The 22,045-nt window shown below is 32.3% G+C and overlaps 1 protein-coding gene across 4 annotated transcripts in view; it reads left to right on the top strand.

Moving 5' to 3' along the window:
• Positions 1-22,045, top strand: part of Cblb (Cbl proto-oncogene B) — a 181,826-nt gene that overhangs the window by 94,362 nt on the left and 65,419 nt on the right. For all 4 annotated transcript variants that reach the window (XM_020183482.2, XM_020183485.2, XM_020183483.2 and 1 more), the window contains 4 exons: positions 8,145-8,301; positions 13,331-13,452; positions 16,983-17,120; positions 20,160-20,247. In XM_020183482.2, coding sequence (XP_020039071.1) covers positions 8,145-8,301; positions 13,331-13,452; positions 16,983-17,120; positions 20,160-20,247 — 505 coding nt within the window. The remainder of the gene's footprint in view (positions 1-8,144; positions 8,302-13,330; positions 13,453-16,982; positions 17,121-20,159; positions 20,248-22,045) is intronic.

Genomic DNA, 22,045 nt, shown 5'->3' with positions numbered 1-22,045 from the left:
GAGCTATTATAATTCATGAACTTAACAAGTGTTACTTAACTTTCAGAGAAAATATAATGAAGACCAGTTGTGTGTTAGAAAGAAAAGAATAAATATCCATTGTTTTAAGATCAGAATCTTTCTTTTCTATTGTCAATGGCTACTAAGTGGAAAAAATAAAACTAGAATTCTTAAATATTTTTATGCATTGCATATTTGAAGCTCTTCTTCTTGTCTCTTTTCATCCATAAACTGTATTTTCAAAGTTAGAAAATGAATAGAATTATCTATGAAGTAATTTCATAGCTATAGTAAATATTTTTCTTGTTCAAAGGTTAGGATGTGAGACAAGAAGTCATAGAGAAATCTATCTCATGAATGAAGTTACTGAGAAAAGTAGTAATAAAGTACTGATACAAAGTATTTTCTTATTCTTCAATTCTATAAAAAATTTATGATTCTAGGTTTAGGTTGCAGACTATGGAGATGAGAAGGATAATTGTCTGCTGTACAGAGAGTAATGCTGTCTTCTATAGACAAAATATCATGAGTTTTTTGAGAAGGAAAAGAAATCTATCACAAAAACCCAGTGACAATGTCTTTCTCTATGAAAGTTGAGAATTTTCATTTCTGAGGAAGAATGGTTAGATCTACTTATGAATATCCCTGGTAAACATGGTTGCAGTCATATCAAAGAGGAGCACGTTTAATGCAGCTGTTTGACCAGGGTGGTTTTTCATGTGCTCTTTCTGTAGGCTGCTGGGAAACAATTGTTTTTCCCTTACTGATGGAACAACAAGAGCAGTAATAGCCTGATAACAATCTATTTTCATATACGTCAAGAAGTAAAGTCATTACAAAAAAATTGGATTGAAGTAATAACTACATACAAAATGTCAGCAGTCTTAAGAATCACAGTTCTAATATTTTGCATCCCTAATAAAAAACCAAAGCATATCAAATATCTTATGAATATCCTATTATCTTCTGAACAAAGTTAGCCCTTAATTTAAAGGTACTAATGCTGAATATATCCTTACTGATCATGGTGAATTTTCTGAAAACGTCAACATAATATTTATAATAGGAGATGGAATAATACAGATTGAAAAGGTTTTGTTTTTGTTTAAAGTCAGCATAGCATTATATATGCCTGAGGTAAGATGGGTTTTAATCCATCACTACCACTGCAACAAAGCTGGCAAGCAACAGATATGTTGACTGCATTGTCTCCTCCAAAGTTTCTTTAGTCTTGGATTTTCAGTGCAATATTTTAAAAAGTTTAGTACATAATTAGAGTTTAATGTGCATAGAGAAAAACGCACAAATTATAAGTGTAGAATAAGAACTGTTCCCAAACTGAGTACACCAATGAAAATGCTCCCTAAGGGGACTGCTGTCTCACCTGTGCTGAGAGGCCCTACCCCAGCCTCCTCAGCAAGACCTATCTAGACACTGCCCACCCACAGTGTCCTCCCTTGGATTTTCATAGTGAATCAGAAGTACTTGAGTCATACAGATTCAAGTCCTTTAAAGATTTAAGTCCTTTAAAATAAGTTTGTCTTCTTTGACTCTTAATTATGTTTTTGGAATTCCACCCTGTTCTTGCATATGGCACTACTTTACTCCTTCCCCTCGCTCCACCATATGTCTATTCATTGTATCGTTGATGGACATTGAGTTCCTTCTCTTTTGAATAATTATCAATAGCAAACTTTTCTTGTGCACTTTCTAAATATCACCTAGCATTTCTAATGGGTGTGTGTGATTGAAGTTGGTGGCTTTTGAGTTCATGCAGCATTGTAGTTTTAGTAGACTGCCAACAGTTTTCCAAAGTGCTTGTACTAATGTAATCATCTGTGAGCAGTGTCTAGTGGTTCTGATTGCTCCATGTCCTCCTCAGCCCTTCATAGTGTCATTAAATTTTTTTTTCAGAACTGGAATTTGAACTCTGGACCTTGAGATTACCGAACAGAACTCAGCCACTTGAGCTATGCCACCAACCCTTTTTTGCTTTAGATATTTTGGAGATATTGTCTTGCAATTTTTCTTTGGGCCATCCTCAGATCACAGTCCTCTTCCTACAGCCTCCTATATTGGCAGAATTATAGGTGTGTTGTACCATACTTGGCTAGTTTGTTAAGATGTGATCTCATTAGCTTTTTACCTGGACTGGCCTGGAACTGAGTAGTTGGGAATATAGCCATTGTGCCCAGATACATTTTTTTTTTTTTGTAAGAAGTTGTTTTGTCTAGGAGTAAAGTGGAATTTCTTCATATTTTAACTTTATTTTTTCCTGATGATCGATAAAGTTGAGCTTCTCTTCATATGTTTATTGAGCCTTTGATTTCTTTGTGTTGCCAGTATATGGAAATTGCTCTTTTTTTTTAGTTTGTACTTATTTATGTTATTTATCTTTAGAAGTCTTTATGCATTATGGATATGAATCGTTTGTTTATATGTATATAAATGATTTCTATTAATGTGTGGATTCTTTTTACTTTTTGTTAATGATATCTTCTCATGAACATAGGTTTTTAAATTTATCTTTTCCTTTATGCATTGAATATTTAAAATTTTTTGAGCACATTTAAATTTTTTGCCTGCTCCAAAGTAATGAAGATATATTCTTATGTTTCTTCTAAAATACTTTGTTTTTACTTTACATACTCAAGTCTAAGATGTACTTAAAACTTATTTTTTAGTATGATAGGAGGGAGAAGTCAGGGATCTCCTACCACTTGTGCACATTTATCAAAAGCTGCATATTCCTCCTGGGTGCCATATAGAGTCATGTTATCATTAGTTCTCATGAGTGAATGCATTTGCTTCTAAAATTGGAGTTTTGTTTCATCTCTTTATTTGTCTATTCATGTGTTAATGCCACCTCTTAATTAATGTAAAAAATATAAACTTTTCAGTGTTGGTTTCACTGAAGGTTGCCTTATTCTAATCTTGGCTCTTGGTATTTCCCTACGAAGTTTAGAATCAGTTTATTTCTACTACAGAAATACCTCCTGGGATTTTTGATTAAGGTTTTATTAAATCTTTAGATCAATTTGAAGAGAACTGACATGTTTATACTACTGAGCCTGACAGTCTATTAAAGTGTTCCATCTCTTTATTCATGTCTTTTATGTCTTTGACTGTGTGTGTGTGTGTGTGTGTGTGTGTGTGTGTGTGTGTGTGTGTGTGGCCTTGCTCAACTCTTGGTAGCTTCATTCCTATTATATCAACATTTTCAGAAAGCATTGCAAGAGTGAAGTATTTAAATTTTATTTTCTATGTATGTGTTGCTGATTTTTAGAAGCATGATTTTTATATTGGTTTTATATTCAGCAAACACATTCAATTCCCTTCTGATTTCTCATACTTTAATATGCAGTCTTTTTTGTAATTTCTATATACAAAATCACATCATAGGCAAATACTGCTTTGTTTTAATTCTTTCTACTACACAATGCTTTTTAAAGGTTTAATATATCATATATTTCTTTAATCCATGAATGGAGCTGGGTGGGATGGCTCATGCCTATAATCCAAGCTAATTAGGAGGCAGAAATGTGTAGTATTGCAGTTCAAGATCAGCCTGGACAAAAAGTTGATGAGATCCATCTCAACCTGTATGCTCAGCCTAGTAGAGTGCTACTGTAACTCCAACTAAATATAAGTAGGAGGATTGTAGTTCAGGTCAGCCTGGACAAAAACCTGAGACCCTATCAGAAAAATAACTAAATCAACAAGGGCTGGGGTATGGCTCAAGCTGTAGAGTGCTTGCCTAGTAAGTGCAAAGCCCTGGGTTCAAAACCCCAGTTCTGCCAAAAAAAAAAAATACTTTGAACAGACTCAGAAAATGAAAAATTATAAAAATCACAGTTCTTCCTCAATCCTCTAATCATCAATTAAAATTTGTGGTGATCTTTCTAGACAGAAATAGTTTTAAACATTGGACAATAAGAAGGGACATAATAATTGTGAAAATACCATTTTCATGTAATAAGCTATCAGGGACACTTTTGTATAGTATTGAACACACACACACACACACACATAAGTGCATGATTTTTATATTGGTTTTATATTCAGCAAACACATTCAGTTCCCTTCTGCATATATATATATATGCATATTTATGTATATATATATATATATGCACTCTACTACTTGAGCTATGCCCTCAGCCCAACATGGTAAATATGTTCCTGTACAAATTTAATTGCTATTAAATGTTTTTCTACTCCATTGTCACTCATGAATTTACTTGTTTTAGCTTTTTGTGATTATGCACAAATCTGCCTTGAAGACCTTGTGGGTGAGTTTGCACTGCTATTTTAAGTTTTAGGCAAACTTTCCTGGAAAGTAGACCTTGTGGGTCAAAATGCAAAGCCTTTGGATCCTTGTTGCCAGTTTGCTTTCTGCAAGTGTTGTGAGGTTCTCAATTCACACCTTGCATGTGTGTAACTTCTTGTTTCCAAACACTGTAGCCTTTGTTGATACTTTCGCCTTCATTATGTGCAGTGCCTTTTTTTTAGTGCATAAAATCTGTAGCCTTTTATGCACTAGAGTTTCATGAAAATATTTAACCTTTTTCTTTTCATATTATTTTCCCAACACTTTGTTTCACTCCTTTTACTTTTGTCTTAAAAGTGCAGGATTTTCAAATTAGAGTAATACACACTTTCCTATTGGAAACAAGCCTGGAATTTTGAGTGATCGATGAGTTGCTGACCCACTGATACCTTTTTAGTTTTGTTTTCCTGCACCTAACTAATCTTCTTTTCTCTAAAAGGGAGCTCTGTTTTTCAAGACTTTTAAAGATAATTACTCTTTTTTGTATATACAGATTAGGATACATTGTCTATAACAAAACTATAATGTATCCTTACATATCATATTTTTATTTCTTGTTACATTGTGTGAAGGAAGCTATCACTTAAAAAAATTCATGTAAAGATTTCAGTGTAGTAGGAGAGTAGTGGTAAACCATCAATAAATGGCAGATCTTATTTTTAATTAGAACTCTAAAGATCCTGAAATGAGATAATTGTAATACCTACCTGACCATTCATTGGTCTTGTATTCTGTTCCTTATAGATTGACAATTATTTGTGGGGTTTGGTTTATATTAATGTAACTCAGCCACAAACAATGTGCTTTATAATTATAATTGTCAAGTAACAGATCAAAGATTTCTCATGGTGAGAATGTGAAGCTTAACTTGGCATGTTTATGGTTTTTTTAATTGTTATTGTTTTTCTTCCCTATCTCTTTTCCTTAGGTCATTGCCACCACACTTAGGTTCCTACATGTTTTAATATTTTCTCTCACTGGTTTTGTTTCTAGGGGAAGACGTAATTGGAAACATTGCTGTGTAATTGTCTTCCCATTGCTCCTGCCCCATGCACCTCAGGAAAGAATGTGCTAGCCACTTCTAGTCCTCTTTGGGCAGTTTAGATTCTGTGTACATCGACTTCAGAACAATGCTTGTTTGCTTCGTTTAAAAGACAATTTTGTACTCCCTTTCTGTTCTTCACTCATGAAACCCTCCTCCTCTACAGTCCCCCTATGTCCTACACATCTGTGGTTTGCCAAGCATATGAAAGGTGTGGGATCTGCTATACAAACTTTTCTTTGTGATAATTTAACCAAATAATGCTCTGTCATCTTCATAATTGTTACTGCCTTCACTATTTCCAGTGAATGAGTGATGCTTATTTGGGCTTTAGGGTTCATCACAAATGAACTGTGATAGAGTCCCATTCATGCAAGTACTGTGGAAATGTAGCCTTTAATTTGGAAATGGTTGTTCTGGAGTAGTGTGTTAGAATAAAATTTTAGAAATTTGCGCATCATGTACAATTTTCACTGGAGAATCACTGTTGTCATACGAGTTAGATGTGCATGCACCTTAAAACATCAGATGGTGATAACTTTATGCTAAGTACTGAAGATTTCTAGCTAGCTAATTATTTTTTACTTTTATACTTTATACACCAAACAAACATTGAAGGTATCTATTTGGCCAATTTATTTATATTTTATATCTTGTACCCAAAACAAAACAGAGTGTTGTGCTTTTCTAGACCAGTTAATATCCATCCTTTCCTTTTCCTTTCCTCTTTCCTTTTTTTTCATTTGTCTTTCTTGTTGTGGCACTAGAGTTTGAACTCAGGACCGACACCTTGAGCCACTCCACCAACCCTTTCTTGTGATAGTTTTTTTTCTCATTTGGGCTGGCTTCAAACCTCGATCCTCCTGATCTCTGCCTCTTGAGAAGCTAGGATTACAGGCATGAGCCACTGGCTCCTGACTCCGTGCCATTCTTAAATCCGTAGATCTTTGATCAATTTTTTTCTCTCTGAATGTTAGAGTTTATATTCCTTGTGTTTGTTAGGTATTTGGAACTTGAATTTGGAAAAGGAAAAATGTGCCTCATGGGAGCTACTTTCATGGTCCCTGTTATCCTGGGGCATAATCACATATTTACATTTCATTATAAATTGCTAGCTCTCTAATATTATCAAAAGATTTCCTTGCTCTTTTAAGAAAAAGCATTATGTTAATCAGAGTCTGACGTGTGTTTCTTCTAAATGGCATCTGATGTGGTATCTCTCTTCAGTTCTCTGTGGTTTCCTGTTTTTTTCATACATAGAGAAAATCCCTTTGAGGTATTAAGACTCATATTTTTCTTCTTTTATGGTACATCAGACCTAAAGTTTCTTATAAACTTAACATTATATTCTAAGCTGTCTGATCATTCATTTATGCCATATCACACAAACTTCCTTGGAATTCCTCTAGCCCTTATGTGTAGCCATCAACTGTGTCTTTTAGAAGCTACCTGTCTTACCCCAAAAGTATGTGTTTTTCAGGAGCAGAGATGGTATATTGAATGTCTGTAGTTATTTGCCCCAACAGTGCCTTTCCCTAGCACATGATAGATACAGCAGATCAGTGACTTTCAAAAGTGGTCACCTGAAAACTGACATCTGTCCATTCTCAGGCCCCAAACTGCGTACAGAGCATATTGGCTGGATAACCTCTGTGTTAAGTCCCTTCCAATGACTCAGTGCATGCTAAAGAGTGGCAGCCACTGCTATGGATAATGATTCATGAGTGTCAACGTTGTAATTTCCATAATGCATCATTAGGAGATCAGCGCGAACAAAATTTAGACCATTTCTGCTTCAGTAACTTATTTCTCAAGAGACAATGATATAGTAAAGAAAAACCTAACATTTAAACAGTTGCTGTCTTTTAAGACGCATATAGCTTTTGTGCTGTACTATTTTGAAGACTAGAGATTAAATTTTTTAAAACAATGTAATGTTACTTCATGTATTCAGGAATAGGCATTTGGTATCTAAAAGGAGGAGGGCCTAAGGAAAGCATGAGTATTACTGATTTTCATGGGGTTTGGGCAGAGAATGGGTAAATATTGGAAACTGACTAGGTAAGTGAATGGGATAGAAGTTTTTCTTTGTTACCATCCTGTGCTCTTCTAGATTTTAGAAGCATGTTAATACATCTTACTTTTGGCATATGATAATAAAGATAAATTAGTGAATGGATATTGGATAAATAAATTCCCATGAGATAACTGTTTTAATTATGTTTATAAAGCAAGATTTTTCTTTGCATTGATATGAAAAGTTTAGATAATCTGTGTTTTGCATCTGTGCAGAAAACATCTGGAGGTAGCACATAAGTCTTGATGACTTTCCACCATAACTTTCTTGAAATGTGGATATACATTATTCTTTTGTGTAGCAAATAAAGGATTCTCACTATTATATAGGTTGACTGTCTTGTAATTATTTTAAGGAAACAAAGGGCATAGTTAAATAACTTTGTATGCAAATGAAGAGGTCATGCTGCATAAGACTTTGACCCTAACATATTCTTTTGGATGTCTTTCTAGAGAACTCTTGATAGCCAAGAGAAAATTTGATAGTTTGAGAGAAAATTAAGATTTTTGTCCTATTCTTAGCAAATTCAAAATAGCCATGTTAGCAGAACTTGTTACATGTGATCTAAATTAGGAATAATCTTCTCAACTGTTTATTAATATAAATACTAAATTAATTTTAGGATTTGTGCTGTTTCAATGAAAGGTGTGTCTTCACTGATGCTTAATTCACTTATTTTGTTTTTCCCTTGTGTAGAACTATTGTACCATGGAAAGTATTCAGACAGTGCCTTCATGAGGTCCATCAAATTAGCTCTGGCCTGGAAGCAATGGCTCTAAAATCAACCATTGATTTAACTTGCAATGATTACATTTCAGTTTTTGAATTTGATATTTTTACTAGGCTATTTCAGGTAAGCATTATTCTGTTTATTCTAGCCCTTCCTTCTTCTCATTCCTCCTTCTGTGTATGTGTGTGTGAGTGTCTGTCTGTCTGTCACCCACACACAAACGCAGACATGAAAAGAGTCATCTTCATAGTCAGTAATTTCATTCATATAAATGTTTGAAAATTCCTCTAAGTTTAGAGTGAATCACTGGCAGAGTTGTAGGTCTTAGGGGCCTGGTGATTGCTTATCAGATTTGAGAGGACTCATAAAGAGGAGTTCTGTTTTAAATACCTTTTGTAGTTTCTCACTTTGTTCATCTTTTAGCTCAAAGACTGATAGGATCCAATATTTGCAGATGGGTTTTTGCCAGAGTTGTAACCCTATATTTCTTCTTTATTAATGGCATTCATTAGGTTAAATGGTAGTCAAGTTAGAAATGACCAAGTTGTCTCCATAGAAGTATACCAGGATTTTATGCAATTATACAAATTGTTTTGCTCATTCAGACATATAAAATGAATAATTTCCCATATCAATAAATATATTTACTGATACAATTTTCAGTTTCTGTATAATATTCCATCAAAATTGTGTGTCATTATTGATTTAACAGAAATCTCTTTGAAAATATATTTTTCTCTGTTTTCTTCCTACTATAAACAAATCTGTGATGTACTTTTTATTCTTTTTGTTTTTATTTCTTAAATCAATCTCCATAATTATTTCTACGTAGATATTCAGAAGTAGGCAGCATCACATTGATACTATCATTTTGTTCTTTTGCATATGCATCTTCATGCATAAAGACTTGAAATTTGTGTTTTAAGTTTGACTTTGCCACTAAAACTCTGTTTTACTCATGAGATTTAACTGCAATAGGCACAAAATGCAAGGATCCCACTTAAAATGTTTATGATTATAAAAATATTAATTTTATAGTAAATAAGGTAAATTGATTAGAAACCAGGTTTACTTATGTACTGGAAAAATTCTTATTTTAATTGAAGTATGATTTATTCTAATTGTAATATTCTTTCAACAAAAGTGTAACATTGGTTTCAAGTTTCCCATGTTATATGACTTTTATGTTTGAATTATGACACTCTTGGGCCCTCAAGGGCAAGGATTGGGGACTAATTTATATAAGAGAACAACATTGCATGGGATTAACTTAATTTATTAAAGAACTGATTAATAGGAGACACATTAACTCCTGTCAACAATATGAACAGGATAGACTTTGTTTTAATTCAAAACCATAATTCTACTTTGGGTTCAGGATAAGAAATTATTGCAGTACATGTGTTTTTGTTTATTTTATATTTCTTATAGTTTTGTGATTTTTTTTTTTCCTTGATGAACAAAGGTTGTCCGCTCATCTTTTAAAAAAGGTTTTCAGGTATATTTTAAAAAAATGTTGTGTTGCCCAATACTGACAGATTTCTGATAATTTTATAGAATAAGTATTTTGTTTATTTAATATGATACAAGACTTTCTAAATAAGAGCTTTTTCTTTACTTTGCAAAGGAAGAAAGCAAAGTAATTTTCACACATTAAACTTAACTGTTCATTTTAGAAAGTATATATTTTTTGTGGTGAGCTTAGATGACTTTTTAGTATGGGTATTAAATGCTACAATGACTCAAATTTATATATTAAGCATATGAGGACAGCTTAATTTTGTTTAAATGCTTATCTAAACTGCTTCTTAATACGTGCATATTTTTCTTACAAGTTGTTTCACTTTAAAATAGACAAGTAACCTTAATACTTTTAGGTGTGAATGTCTTGTATTACGTTCACTGAAATGGGAGAGGAAAGAGGTTTTGTTTTTAAAGTAGAGCTACTGTAAAATGTTCTGGATAATAAAACCAAAAATCTAAGAATGCCTAATCTCTTTTAAAACACAATTATAGAAGTACCTGAAAAACTATGGGTAGCCCTATCTCTGAGATTCTTTATTTCCTTTGATTTCTATACTCATTTTTCAAATGCTTTGGCTATATTCATGAATATACCTTAAAATATGATGAAATTGATTTTATGATAGTATAACTTCCTCTGGTCTTTTATTTTTACACACCTTTAGAATTGAGTATTCTTTTTTCTTAATTTTATTATATTTATTAAAATGTTATGTTTATATAGTTTATATGAAAAAATGGAAGTTATGTTAATACTGTAACTGCATAGACATATTTCACTATTGTATGATACTGGTGGCTAGTGATAATGAACTCTTCCATCTCTGAATTATTGGTAGTTGGCATTTACAGAGTATCATCTGAAAGTGGGTTAGCTACACTCATCTGAAGTAGAGAAAGTAATAAGGGTTTGAAAAAGTACTCAGCAGAGGCCAAAAGATGAAGTCAAGAATTGCAAAAGGTATAAAAGAAGCAAGAAAGCTTTCTTCTTCTTGCCCCTCATCCTTCTATTCAGGAAGAACTTAAGCAAATTCTGGAGAATCTTTGGAAGGATCTTGTTGTAGTTATGTGGCTGCTTTCATCCTTTCTTCTTTTTTTTCCATCCTTTCTCTCTTTATATTCTCCAGGTAGTTGAGAGATGCTGGGATAAGCAGATGCTAAGGACCTGGAATGTTGTATAGGGATTTTGCTTCTCTTCCCTCTCTCTGGGACTGCTGCTTCCTTTCTTCCATTTCTCTACTATAGAGCAGATTGGATTATTGAGAAATGGGGCAATGAATTTTTTGGGGGGAGCAGGATAAAGTAGGAATGTTTGGGGGGAATATTCTAGTCACAATGGAATATAGAGCATTAATGGAATAGGGAGAAAATAAAAGAGGAAGAAAGTCATTGGTTATAGCAAAGAGTTATTCAGCTACTTGAGTTGTTAAGTCAGTAATTGGTTCTTGAAAAATAGAGGCATTTGGGAAATGGAGGGTCTAGTTTCTTTAATTCACCTAATTGTTGTTTAAAAATCTCCCAGTAGTTTCATATTCATGTGTGTGAAAAATTTTCCTTTAAGTGAAAAAAAGTGAATTAGGAAAATAATTTTTACCTCCAATGTACTTTGTTTTGCCTTTTTTAAGCCATAAGTTTACAAGATACTTTTTAACAGAAAGGCAGAAAAATACATAAGTACTACATGTTTCTAACTGTTTTGAGTGGGTTGCATTTACAAGAGAAACAGCATACACTTTATTCTGTTATATAAGTATTTTTTGCAGTGAGTAGCTGACCCTCTAGATTATGTACGAAGAAATGGTTGCTAAATACTGTAGCAGCTGGGTCTACACTTCAGTTTTGTTTTATTTTTCACTTCTGTTTTGATCTGTTCTTTGGCTCTCTATAAAGGTTATCATTTTTTAAAACAATTATTTCATTACTTTGTGTGGACTTTAATGGAAGTGACCTCAATGTTTGTTTGATATTCTTTCTATCTTTGTCCTTTGTGAATGGAGAAGCAAATAAAAAAGCAAAACCCAAGATGTATAGAATAACAGTTTTTTTCTCAGTTGCCTTTTTAATATATACTGTTATTTTAGTCAACCTCTAAGAAGAAAATTGAAAACATGCTTTTTTTTTTCAAGTGCAAAGACAGAACATCTCATGTTAGTAGTATTCTCCAGAACTCCTTTTTAATCCAATTAGATATTTTAATGTGATGAGGAAATACCCTAAAGATTTTTCTTGTTATGTCAAAAAAAATGCTAAAAAACTCTTTATTATTAAATCATTCTTTCTCTCATTATCCTCATCACAAGGGACGTACATAGTCCTTGAAGAATTCCGCCTTGCTAATTTTAAACTTGCTTTACAATAATTAGTAACAAGTCTCAAAGCAAACAAAAACAGGAACCTACTCATAATCATGTCTGGAGAACTGTTTCAGCAGCTTTAACTGTACAACATAATATACCTTCTGTTTTTCTTTTCTTTTAAGTAGAAGATTTGAGTGAAGAATCTGGCACAACAGTTGTAGTGGTCTTCCAGTTCCTTAGAATAATGTAGCGTCAGCCTTAAAAATGTTATAAAGATGTTTCATCCACACCCTCAAGCAAGTTGTCTAGCACTGATGTCCCTTTTTCTCTTGCCATGATAACTTGAGGGTCAGCTAATCAGATTAAAGAGACATTGATACATTGATTTAAAAAATGTATTTTGTGAAAGGTTTTTTACATAATTCACTTTTAAACCCTTAACCTTTCCCCAATTCATAATTGCATAAGGATAAGCCAGATATGAGTACAGTAACATGTTACTTTGGAAGGAACTCTAGCCATTTATGTAAGTCACTATTTAGAGGCTATGTTCAACAATTATCCCTACTGATGACTATGTATCTGACATAGTGCCTGGTTGTGGTGTCCATGGATGAGTGAGACTGAGTGAGACAGGCATGGTCTGTACCCTTAGGTAGCTTATGGTTAATGTATAACCTTTGCCAAAAGGTTATTTGCTATGAGGTTATTTCTTATTCTATAGAATGAAGCACATGAGTACACAGTAATGTATAGAACAGATACCAGCAGATGAGCATGTGATGAGAGGATATTTGGGGTAGAGGAGGAAGAATCAACAAATAAAAGACTTGGAAGGGGAAAAGTGTTTTTGTCTTCAGGCCCATAGCAATGAGGCCATTGTGGGTGAAGAGGCAGAAAGTAGAAGAGAAGTAGCAGGTGGGGACAGAGAGGCTTCTGGGGATCAAACCCTTTGAGGCTCTAAGTTTACTTACAAGGACTTTGATCTTACTTGAAGTTAGAATATTTTAAACAAAAGTTGTATGGTTTATATTTTAAAATGATCACAAGTGCTACATTGAAAATAGACAACGTAGAAATGACGTGGTTTTCCTTTTTGCTGTCTATATTCTATTCCTAAGGAACCTATTTTCTACCTAATCACATTTTTCCAAAAAAGAACAAACTATTACATGTTTGTTGTTAGTTAATAAAGGTTAACCTAAGCCACATAAGCTCATAGTAACTTTTAAAATATCCAGAATTTGATTAAGTGTGTGAAATCATGGTTTGACATATAATCAGTTGTTGATATTGTCTAGTAATCTCTTTGAATTTATTTATGTTTTTAGCCTTGGGGCTCTATTTTACGCAATTGGAATTTCTTAGCTGTAACACATCCAGGTTACATGGCATTTCTCACATATGATGAAGTTAAAGCACGGCTACAGAAATACAGCACCAAACCTGGAAGGTAAGACTTTTTAGCAGTAATACTATATGATGTATTTAAAGAAGAAATAGTCTCTGTGTTCATATCTAAGTAAATCAGTAACACCATGGGAGATGGGGTACAGTGGAAAACCTAATAGTCCAAAAGGGTGCTTTATTAAGTCCTTTAAATTGATACATTTTGCTTATTCTAAAGCTTAGTATTCATTAAGTGAAAAAAGTGTTACTATGTAATTTGTTAAATTTAACGATTTATTAATCCTCCTAGCTCTGCTTTTCATATTGGAGTAGGACATTAACATATTGTTTTATGATGTCTAAGTTTGTGTATGTTTATATGTGTATATTTTAATGCTTGAATATTGTGATAAAGACAAAATAAATAGATCAGTTTTATGTTCATTATTAGGATTTTTTGAAGACATTAGTTAGGCTTTATGATAAATATAAGTAAAGTATGTATCAATGTATATAAAAATACATTTATGTACTTGATAAATACATATAAGAATATCAACAATGTTGAAATCTCAATTTCATGTCCTTGCAGATTTTTACTTTAATACTTCCTGCTCCTTTACACTCTAATTGTGTTTTACTTTTTCAGAGATAAAATTGAGGGAGACTCACAGAGGTTGAGCATTCAGTCAGTCCTTCTGACTATGACCAGGAAATCATACCTTATTAATGGAAAACATGAGACCAGAAAATGTATCTGTTCTCTGGCTCAGTGCATTTTCTTTCCCATATGTCCTGTCTGGAAGTATGTTAGGCACAGAGTAGGCCTTAGAGCGCTAGCATCACTGTGGACAGTGAGTTGGTACAACAGTCATGACAGTAAGAGACCTGTCCTTGGGGTCTTCACATTTTACTTCAGGATGTCACTGCAGTGTCCATTACTGCACTGGTTTTCAAATGGAGACTATTTCATTTTAAGAAAGCATTTGATTTTTTTGTCTATGTTTTTCTTCTGGGTACATTTTTATTTGATTTGTTCTGCATATGGCATATGTCCTGTAACAGAGTCTTCCTAAGTTGAAGCCAAGAGTTTTTATTCCTTTCTTCTCTGACATAATTTAAATTTCCATTTTAAAAAAGAATCAATATGATATATAAAAAAGGAGCTAGTGCTATGAAAATAATTAGGATCCTATTGAAGTCTTCTCTTTAGATTAAGCCGAGTTGGCTTAATTATTGTGACCTTGAAAGCAGATCACATGTTTTGTTTGTTGACAGGGGCTTAGATGGATCATTTTGTTTTTCATTCAAGGGTCTTACCTCACCAGATTTTTGCATAGTAAAAGCTGAAATGGATAGTCTATAGAAAGTTATAATGTTGTAAATTTCTATATTGTTATTTAAAATATGTTTAGAAAGACACTCCATGAGCAAATCAAATAATTTTGATAGGAATTTGCTTTGTAGAATATCTGTGCTTAATAATACCTTTTTCTTGGAAATTATTTGATCTCTTAGGCTTAACAGTAAATGAAATAGACATTTGGGTTCCTTAAGTTATCCTTTATTTGGGTTAAATTTAGCAAAACATTATCTACCTGGTTAAGTGTTTCGAGGGTTGGGAGTACAGCTCAATAATAGAATACTTAATTAGTATGCATGAGGCCCTGGGTTTGACTCTCAGCATCACATACACAAAAATATTGTGAATCTAAGGAAACATACCTTGAGCAACTTTTAGTGTTAAAAGAGTGACTTTGAAATCTAAACCACCCTGTCGATATGTAAAAAAAAAATCATCTGATTATGGTAAGCATACCATTTTGTAGAACAATTTGCTAAAACAGGCATAAATTATGAAGTTGAATAGCAAAAGAAGTGAGTGAGAGGAAGAAATTCTTCTAAAAAGATATGTGGTAGCTTTCAGCAAATTGTTTGTAATATTGTAAATTGTTTGGATAGTTGCATGAATTGCTTGAATTTCCTCTGTAATAATCAGTTTTTGAAGCACCATGCTAAAATAGTGTTTAGGAAAGCAGAAAAGAAATGTTAGTTAAAATCTAAGCAATTTCACATACATGCTTTTTCATCATTTACTAGATTTTTAGTATACGAATAATACGGAATTACTTTTGAAATGTTAATCTTGAATATTTGTAATTATTTTCTTCATCTTAGTATCATATACTTTTAAGTTCTTTGGAAATCCTTATTACACAAAAATCTTTAAGATTTCTACAACTAACTCTTCATTCGAAAGAATAATACCATTTATATTTCTTTTTGTAACAAGTAATAGTGATCTTCAAGTTGTAATCATAGTGACTTTCTATTTTTTTTGGCACTTTTCATAACATCATAACCCTTAGTCTGGGTGGAAATGTCTGAGCTGATTCTGATGAAGGGTGCCAGTAATTGACATGTTAATAGCCTATTTTCAGATTCTCTTAGGAGACTATGTTCTAAACTTCATTGAAAAGGTCACTTGTGACATTTCTATAACAAATATGAAGTTCTTCATATTAAAAAATCACAAATTCTTGCTTTCTTTGAAAACTCAATTTTCTTGATAGGTGAAATCATGTTGCACTACTAAATATAGCAGGTAATTAAATCCAGTGAGTATACCACTACTATATTTGCTTAAATTATATCTTGTAATGTTATTTCTTTGGTACTTGGTTTATCAATTACTACAGTAAATTAAGAGATACTTATATTTTCTTTTTTTACTCATTTCTTACATTCATAATACAGCTTAAATATAGCCAGCAAAGTTATTTTTGACCTGTTTAGTGGGCTTTAAAGTTCAGATAAGGATGTCTTTATGGGAAGATTAAGTATAAGACACTTAAATAAAGAGATGCTCTGAACTGAGTGAGATAAATAGCTGAATGAACAAATGAAATGTCTCTTTTCACTGGAGATTAATTTTAAGGAATTTGTCTTTCATTTAATTTATGTTTTTGAACTATTTGTGTATTGAAAGTTACTTGGCTGGCAGGGTTAGGTGGCAGCTACAAACTTGACCTAGTTTCTTTCTCATAAATATAATAGTTCTGCTATTGAGATTCATTTTATTTGAATCACTCAACTGGTTGAAAGGAAAATAAACAATTTATTATATGAACAAAAAGCATAATTTCAATATTTAAATTATAAGGTAATATTTTAAGTTCCACAATAAAAACTGGCTCAGTTTCTAAGGTGAGATGGACAAAGTAAATTTGTACTTACTTATTTCATTTTTATTTTCAAAAATGGTTTTTGTCATTTCAGAGCAGAGCATTTTCATACACAGCATCCCTAATGGTGATGGTAATAAGTCATTTATTAGTGTACAACCTCATTAATTTTGTTGTATAACACTGGAGGTATCTAAGTGAGAAGAAATTATTATCAGCGTTTCTTTTACAGATTGATAAACCGAGAACTGCAATGATATTAAAAACATGGTAAAACATAGAAATTTATAGCAGGATCTCTAAATGATTATGTTTAGTTTTCTGATTAAAAAGAAAAATAGTAATGTATTATTTATTAGTTGCCATACTTTTCTAATGTGATTGGACATCATTTTCTCATGCTTTATAGCTACATTTTCCGGCTAAGCTGCACCCGACTGGGACAGTGGGCCATTGGCTATGTGACTGGAGATGGCAATATCTTACAGACCATACCTCACAACAAGCCCCTCTTTCAAGCCCTGATTGATGGCAGCAGAGAAGGCTTGTAAGTATGAGAAATGGGTGCTGGGTACTTATGACTTGAGAAATAGAGGCTACCTAGCATTTGAGAAAATGGATAGCCAGGCTGATGACCTCATGGTTTGCTTTCTACCTCAAGACTAGCTGTATATATACTAAAGTAAATTCTTTAAAATAATTGGCTTCTCTTGCTTCATGTAAGATTAAAATTGCACTGGGCACCATCTTAGCTACTCAGGAGGCAGAGATCAGGAGGATCACCATTTGAAGCCAGCCCAGGGGAATAGTTTCTAAGACCCTATCTCAAAAAAAAAAAACCCATCACAAAAAACGGGTAGTGGAGTGACTCAAGGTGTAGGCCCTAATTTCAAACCCCAGTATCACAAAAATACAAAACAAAACAAAACAAAACCCTAAAACTGGTAGTTTTACTTTTTATTTTCAGTGACATTTTTACATTTTTCTCCTTATCCTTTTCTCCCTCTGCCCCTTCCTTTTCCTTTCTCTTAGTATGCATTCTTTTATTCACACTAATAATGAATCCATATTCAGAATTATATATTAATAGCTAAATTCTTATATCCCAAGTTGTTACTTGTTAAGATTTTTAAATAATAAGTTTTTGTATTGTTTTAGATTAATGACTCCTACACCTCCCTGCTCCCTCCCTACACACTCACATAAAGTCTGGACAATCAATTAGGCCCTTCATAGTAAATATATCTGGTTCTTTTCATTATAGTTAGATACCATTTCCTTCATCCTTTCTTCTTTCCTTGTTTTCTCAGTGTCACCTCATCATACTGCTTTGTCTTTACCCTTTACCTTACCAAGTAACATAGACATAAATGTAATTCAGCTTTCAGTATGGATTTTGATAGTCCACCACATTTAGTGAGGAGCAGATGGTATAGAACTTTAACTTTTCCAGAGTACTTACTGAAAAGCAAAGAAAGGGATGGAAGAAGGATGGAAGGAAGAAATTTTTTTAAATTACAGAAGAAAATAGGGAATCTATATGAAGAAAAGTAATATTTTTCAAAGTTACAAGTTTTTAAGAAAGGAGTTATGTGGGTATTATATGGCAAGTTGCAGATCCAGAAGTGTATTTCTCTTTTTATTCTAATTTCCACAAATTTGCTGTTCTTAGATATTTATGCCTTACTTCTCCTGCATTAACGATTCATTTCTGTAGCTGTTGATTCATCATGACTATAAGCTTTTTGTTTAAAAGAAAATGTAAAGTTTTAATTTATAAAGAAGATCGGAGTAGGCAAATCTGCACATAGAACAGTTTTGTATTCTTGTTGGCATTGTTGTGCTTTTACTTTTCAAAAGTCAGTCACCAAGCAACAACTCCAGTGTTGTCAGCATTAAGCAAACCCTCTACACTCTTGTTTAAATGAACTTCTGATGTTTACACACAGACACACACACTGCGGCATCCTAGGAGGGAATGGCTAATTAAATCTGATCTTCAACTATAGATTATTATAAAGTAGATTTCATTATATTCATTGGATAGGGATTTTTTTTTTAAGATTAGTAAAGCCATAGGATAACAATTGGTTCAGCCATCATCATGGTGACCTGTTTTTTTCTTAATCAATAGTATATGACATAAATGACATTGAGGTGTTGATGATCAGTCCAGATTCTGTACTCCTTCACTGCCACTTTCAGTGGCTTAGCAGCGTCTTGGGTATGCTGAGGACAGGAGTCATCACATTGCCCAACAAGTTAAATATAACTTTTTAGCCTTTCTGCTAAAGTACTTATTTGTATTTTCATTTTTTTTCTTCTTAGAATTTCTACATATTTTTGAAGTGTGATAAAATATTTCCCACTAATCCTTTTAGTGATTATTTTAGTACATGAAAATAAAGTTACTTATCCACTTTTGTTTATAATTTTTCATTTAATATTTGTAAAATTTCATAGCCCTATCTGTAATAGCAGTCTGAATTTTATCATGGTCACATGTAGTCACCTCCTTTTTCTAAAAAATCGTTTCACTGATCTGTACCTTCCCATATAAGAATTGTCTTTTTGATTCATCTTTCTGTTTAACTGCAACAAAGTCTAATATTTAGTATTAGTTCTAAGTGTTTGTATGGTCTTCATTTGATGATGGCTATTTTTGATTCTCAGGAAAGTACTTTTAGTAGTTTTAACTTTAGAATATTTACTAGTTTAGCATTGTATCCTTAATACTTATTAAGCCAGCTCATGTAGAAAGATGTTAAACAGAATTAGCAATAATTGAGTAAAATGATAGTATCCAGCAGTAACATTGAAATCATATTTTAATCAAAATGGATATTTACCACATAATAAACTTAATTTTCACTTGATATCTGAATAATGATTAAGCAGAGCAAGAGGGCATTATTTTTATAACTTTTAGCTCAGATTTCTATGTTCTATGACAATATAACCTTATGCCTACAGACCAGTCTGTGTTTGTAACTGTATTGAAGTCAGTGAAACATAGAATTATGACATTTTCTGGATTTAAAAAATCCGTTTGCATACATTTATATGTGTGTGGAGTGTGTACATGTGTATATACTAGGATGAATAGAAAATTGAGTTAGGAAGGAAGAAGTTGGGAAAACTGTAGAAAAAGAAACACAATAGAAGCATTTGAATGATACTTGTGAAAGTTGGGGCCTTTAATTCTGTTTTTCTCTCCATATGATATAAACATCATGTAAAGCAATACAGTTAAAATTGCCTGTGCTTCAGATTAAGGATACAATAATTGTAAATAGCAGTATATTCAAGCTGTCTTGGAATAGAACATAATTGGCCAATAAGTTAATTTTTGTAAACTTTTATGAGGATCATATATTACCGGTATTTAATTGAAAATGGTTACTTTAGTGGTCGAGTTCATATTAATTATGCATTTCATACAAGACACAGTAGGAGAATATTATTGATTTATTATGCAAAAAAGAAAATATAAAATGGTGGTACAAATATTGTAGAATCTGATTTATTACATTCAAATGCAGTTAAAACTTAGATTTAAGGTAATCAATTTTCTGCTTAAATTCAGTTATCTTTATCCTGATGGGCGAAGTTACAACCCTGATTTAACTGGATTATGTGAACCTACTCCGCATGATCATATAAAAGTGACACAGGTAAGGCTAATTCTGGGAAAAGATAATAAGTATCTGTAGTACCTTTGAAATAAGTCAGAGTCTATATTAATACTATAGCTAAAATTACTTACAAGTACATAATACAAAGGATGACTTAGGGAATTCTAAGACTAACATGAAATTACATCACATATTTAGAATCAAAAATACTTACCGTTTATGTTTTTCCTTACAATATAATGTTGGCATTTATATAGAAATAGATAAATCAAAAGTTAGATAGATAGATGTCAGGATAGAGCCTTAATAAAGAATAAAACAGTAAAAATTATGTTTCATGGTATAGTTTTTACAGTCAAATGAATAATTGAAGGCTTTTGAAGATAATAATATTTTTGTCTAACTTCATTGTTGGCAATCTCAGATTATGAGTGAAAATATAACTTGGTAAAACCTTTCAAATAATATGAAACTATCATTAGACTATAAATGCAATATATGTATTGCTGATTTGTACATGCAAAGATATGTACAGTAGGGTGTTCACTGTAGCATTTCTCATAAAAAACTATAAAGTACCAAAATGTTAAGTAATAGATCAAATAAGCCATAGCATATTTAATAGAATAAGAGGGTGGTACTTCTACATATTTACATAGGAACTTCCCCCTCTTGTTCTGTAAAAAAGTTCCACTTATGTAAAGCTTAATTTCATTTTATAAAGTTACAATATGTAGGTCTAATTTTTCTAGATAAATAAGTTTCCATAAATGAGTACATAAGTATACATCTCAAAAAACACCAAAGTGGCAATAGTGTTTAACTGAGGAAGGATTAGAGAATCAGGGAGAGGATGAAGGGGAACTTGGATATTTTGTTTTAAAATCTAGGTTAAAAATATTTTTTACTTTAGATATGTTCATACTTTATGGAATAAAATAATAAAAATCAAAGGAAAAGAAAAGGCAAGCAAAAGAGAAATTATAGTTTTATTTTTCTACAACAGCAAATAATGAAGTAGTTCATTTGTAATTTTTCAGGTTTCAATACCTGTGGTCTTGATATTAAGTAAAACACACTCATTGACACTTTTATATGCAGTGTGACTAGCTTTTAAAATTTAATATATGATTCCCATTTTTTAAATTTTGTTTTCTAGTATATTTTCTAATATGTGCAAAAGGACATTAAGAAGTGAGAGTTCCTCTTTATAAACGCATTTTTTAAAGAATAAATCTTGAAAAGTACTATTCCCTTAAGAATACTACTCCTGCACTTTAGGTTTCAATAACTTCTGCACCTCTAGTTATCAACTGATTATGATTTTTTATAGTGCAAGCTTGCTTGGATACTTATAGGCAATGTAAGTACTTACCTACTATTTCACAAATGTCATTAATTCATAACTTACTTTGGATTACAACAGATAATAGTTTTCTTCCATTTTGATCTGTTGTCTTTTTCTTTAATTTGTCTAAAAATCAGGTATACATTTACATACATTACAGCAGGTGGATTTTGAGTAAGTGTGTAAGTGTGTGCATTTACCTCTGTATCTGTGTGTATAAACCAGTACATTTAAAAACATGTATATTCATATTTTTCAGCTGTTTTGTAATATGTTTGAGGAGCCCATAGAGTATGTATTCTCATTCCTTTATTCTACTCAGGGTCAGGTACATTGTAGACACTTACTGGGCTATAGCTTTGCTTTTTTATACAAATTTTGATCTTTATAATTCTGTTTTTAGCCCTCATAAATAACACTTGGTGAAACATTTTCTTTACATTTACTAATCTGTTTTGGTATTCTTCATGGTAACGGGTTTTTTAGTAT

Source organism: Castor canadensis, chromosome 5 (genome assembly GCF_047511655.1).
Source record: "Castor canadensis chromosome 5, mCasCan1.hap1v2, whole genome shotgun sequence".
NCBI classification, from domain to species: Eukaryota; Metazoa; Chordata; class Mammalia; order Rodentia; family Castoridae; genus Castor; species Castor canadensis.
This window is presented reverse-complemented; position numbering and strand designations above follow the sequence as displayed.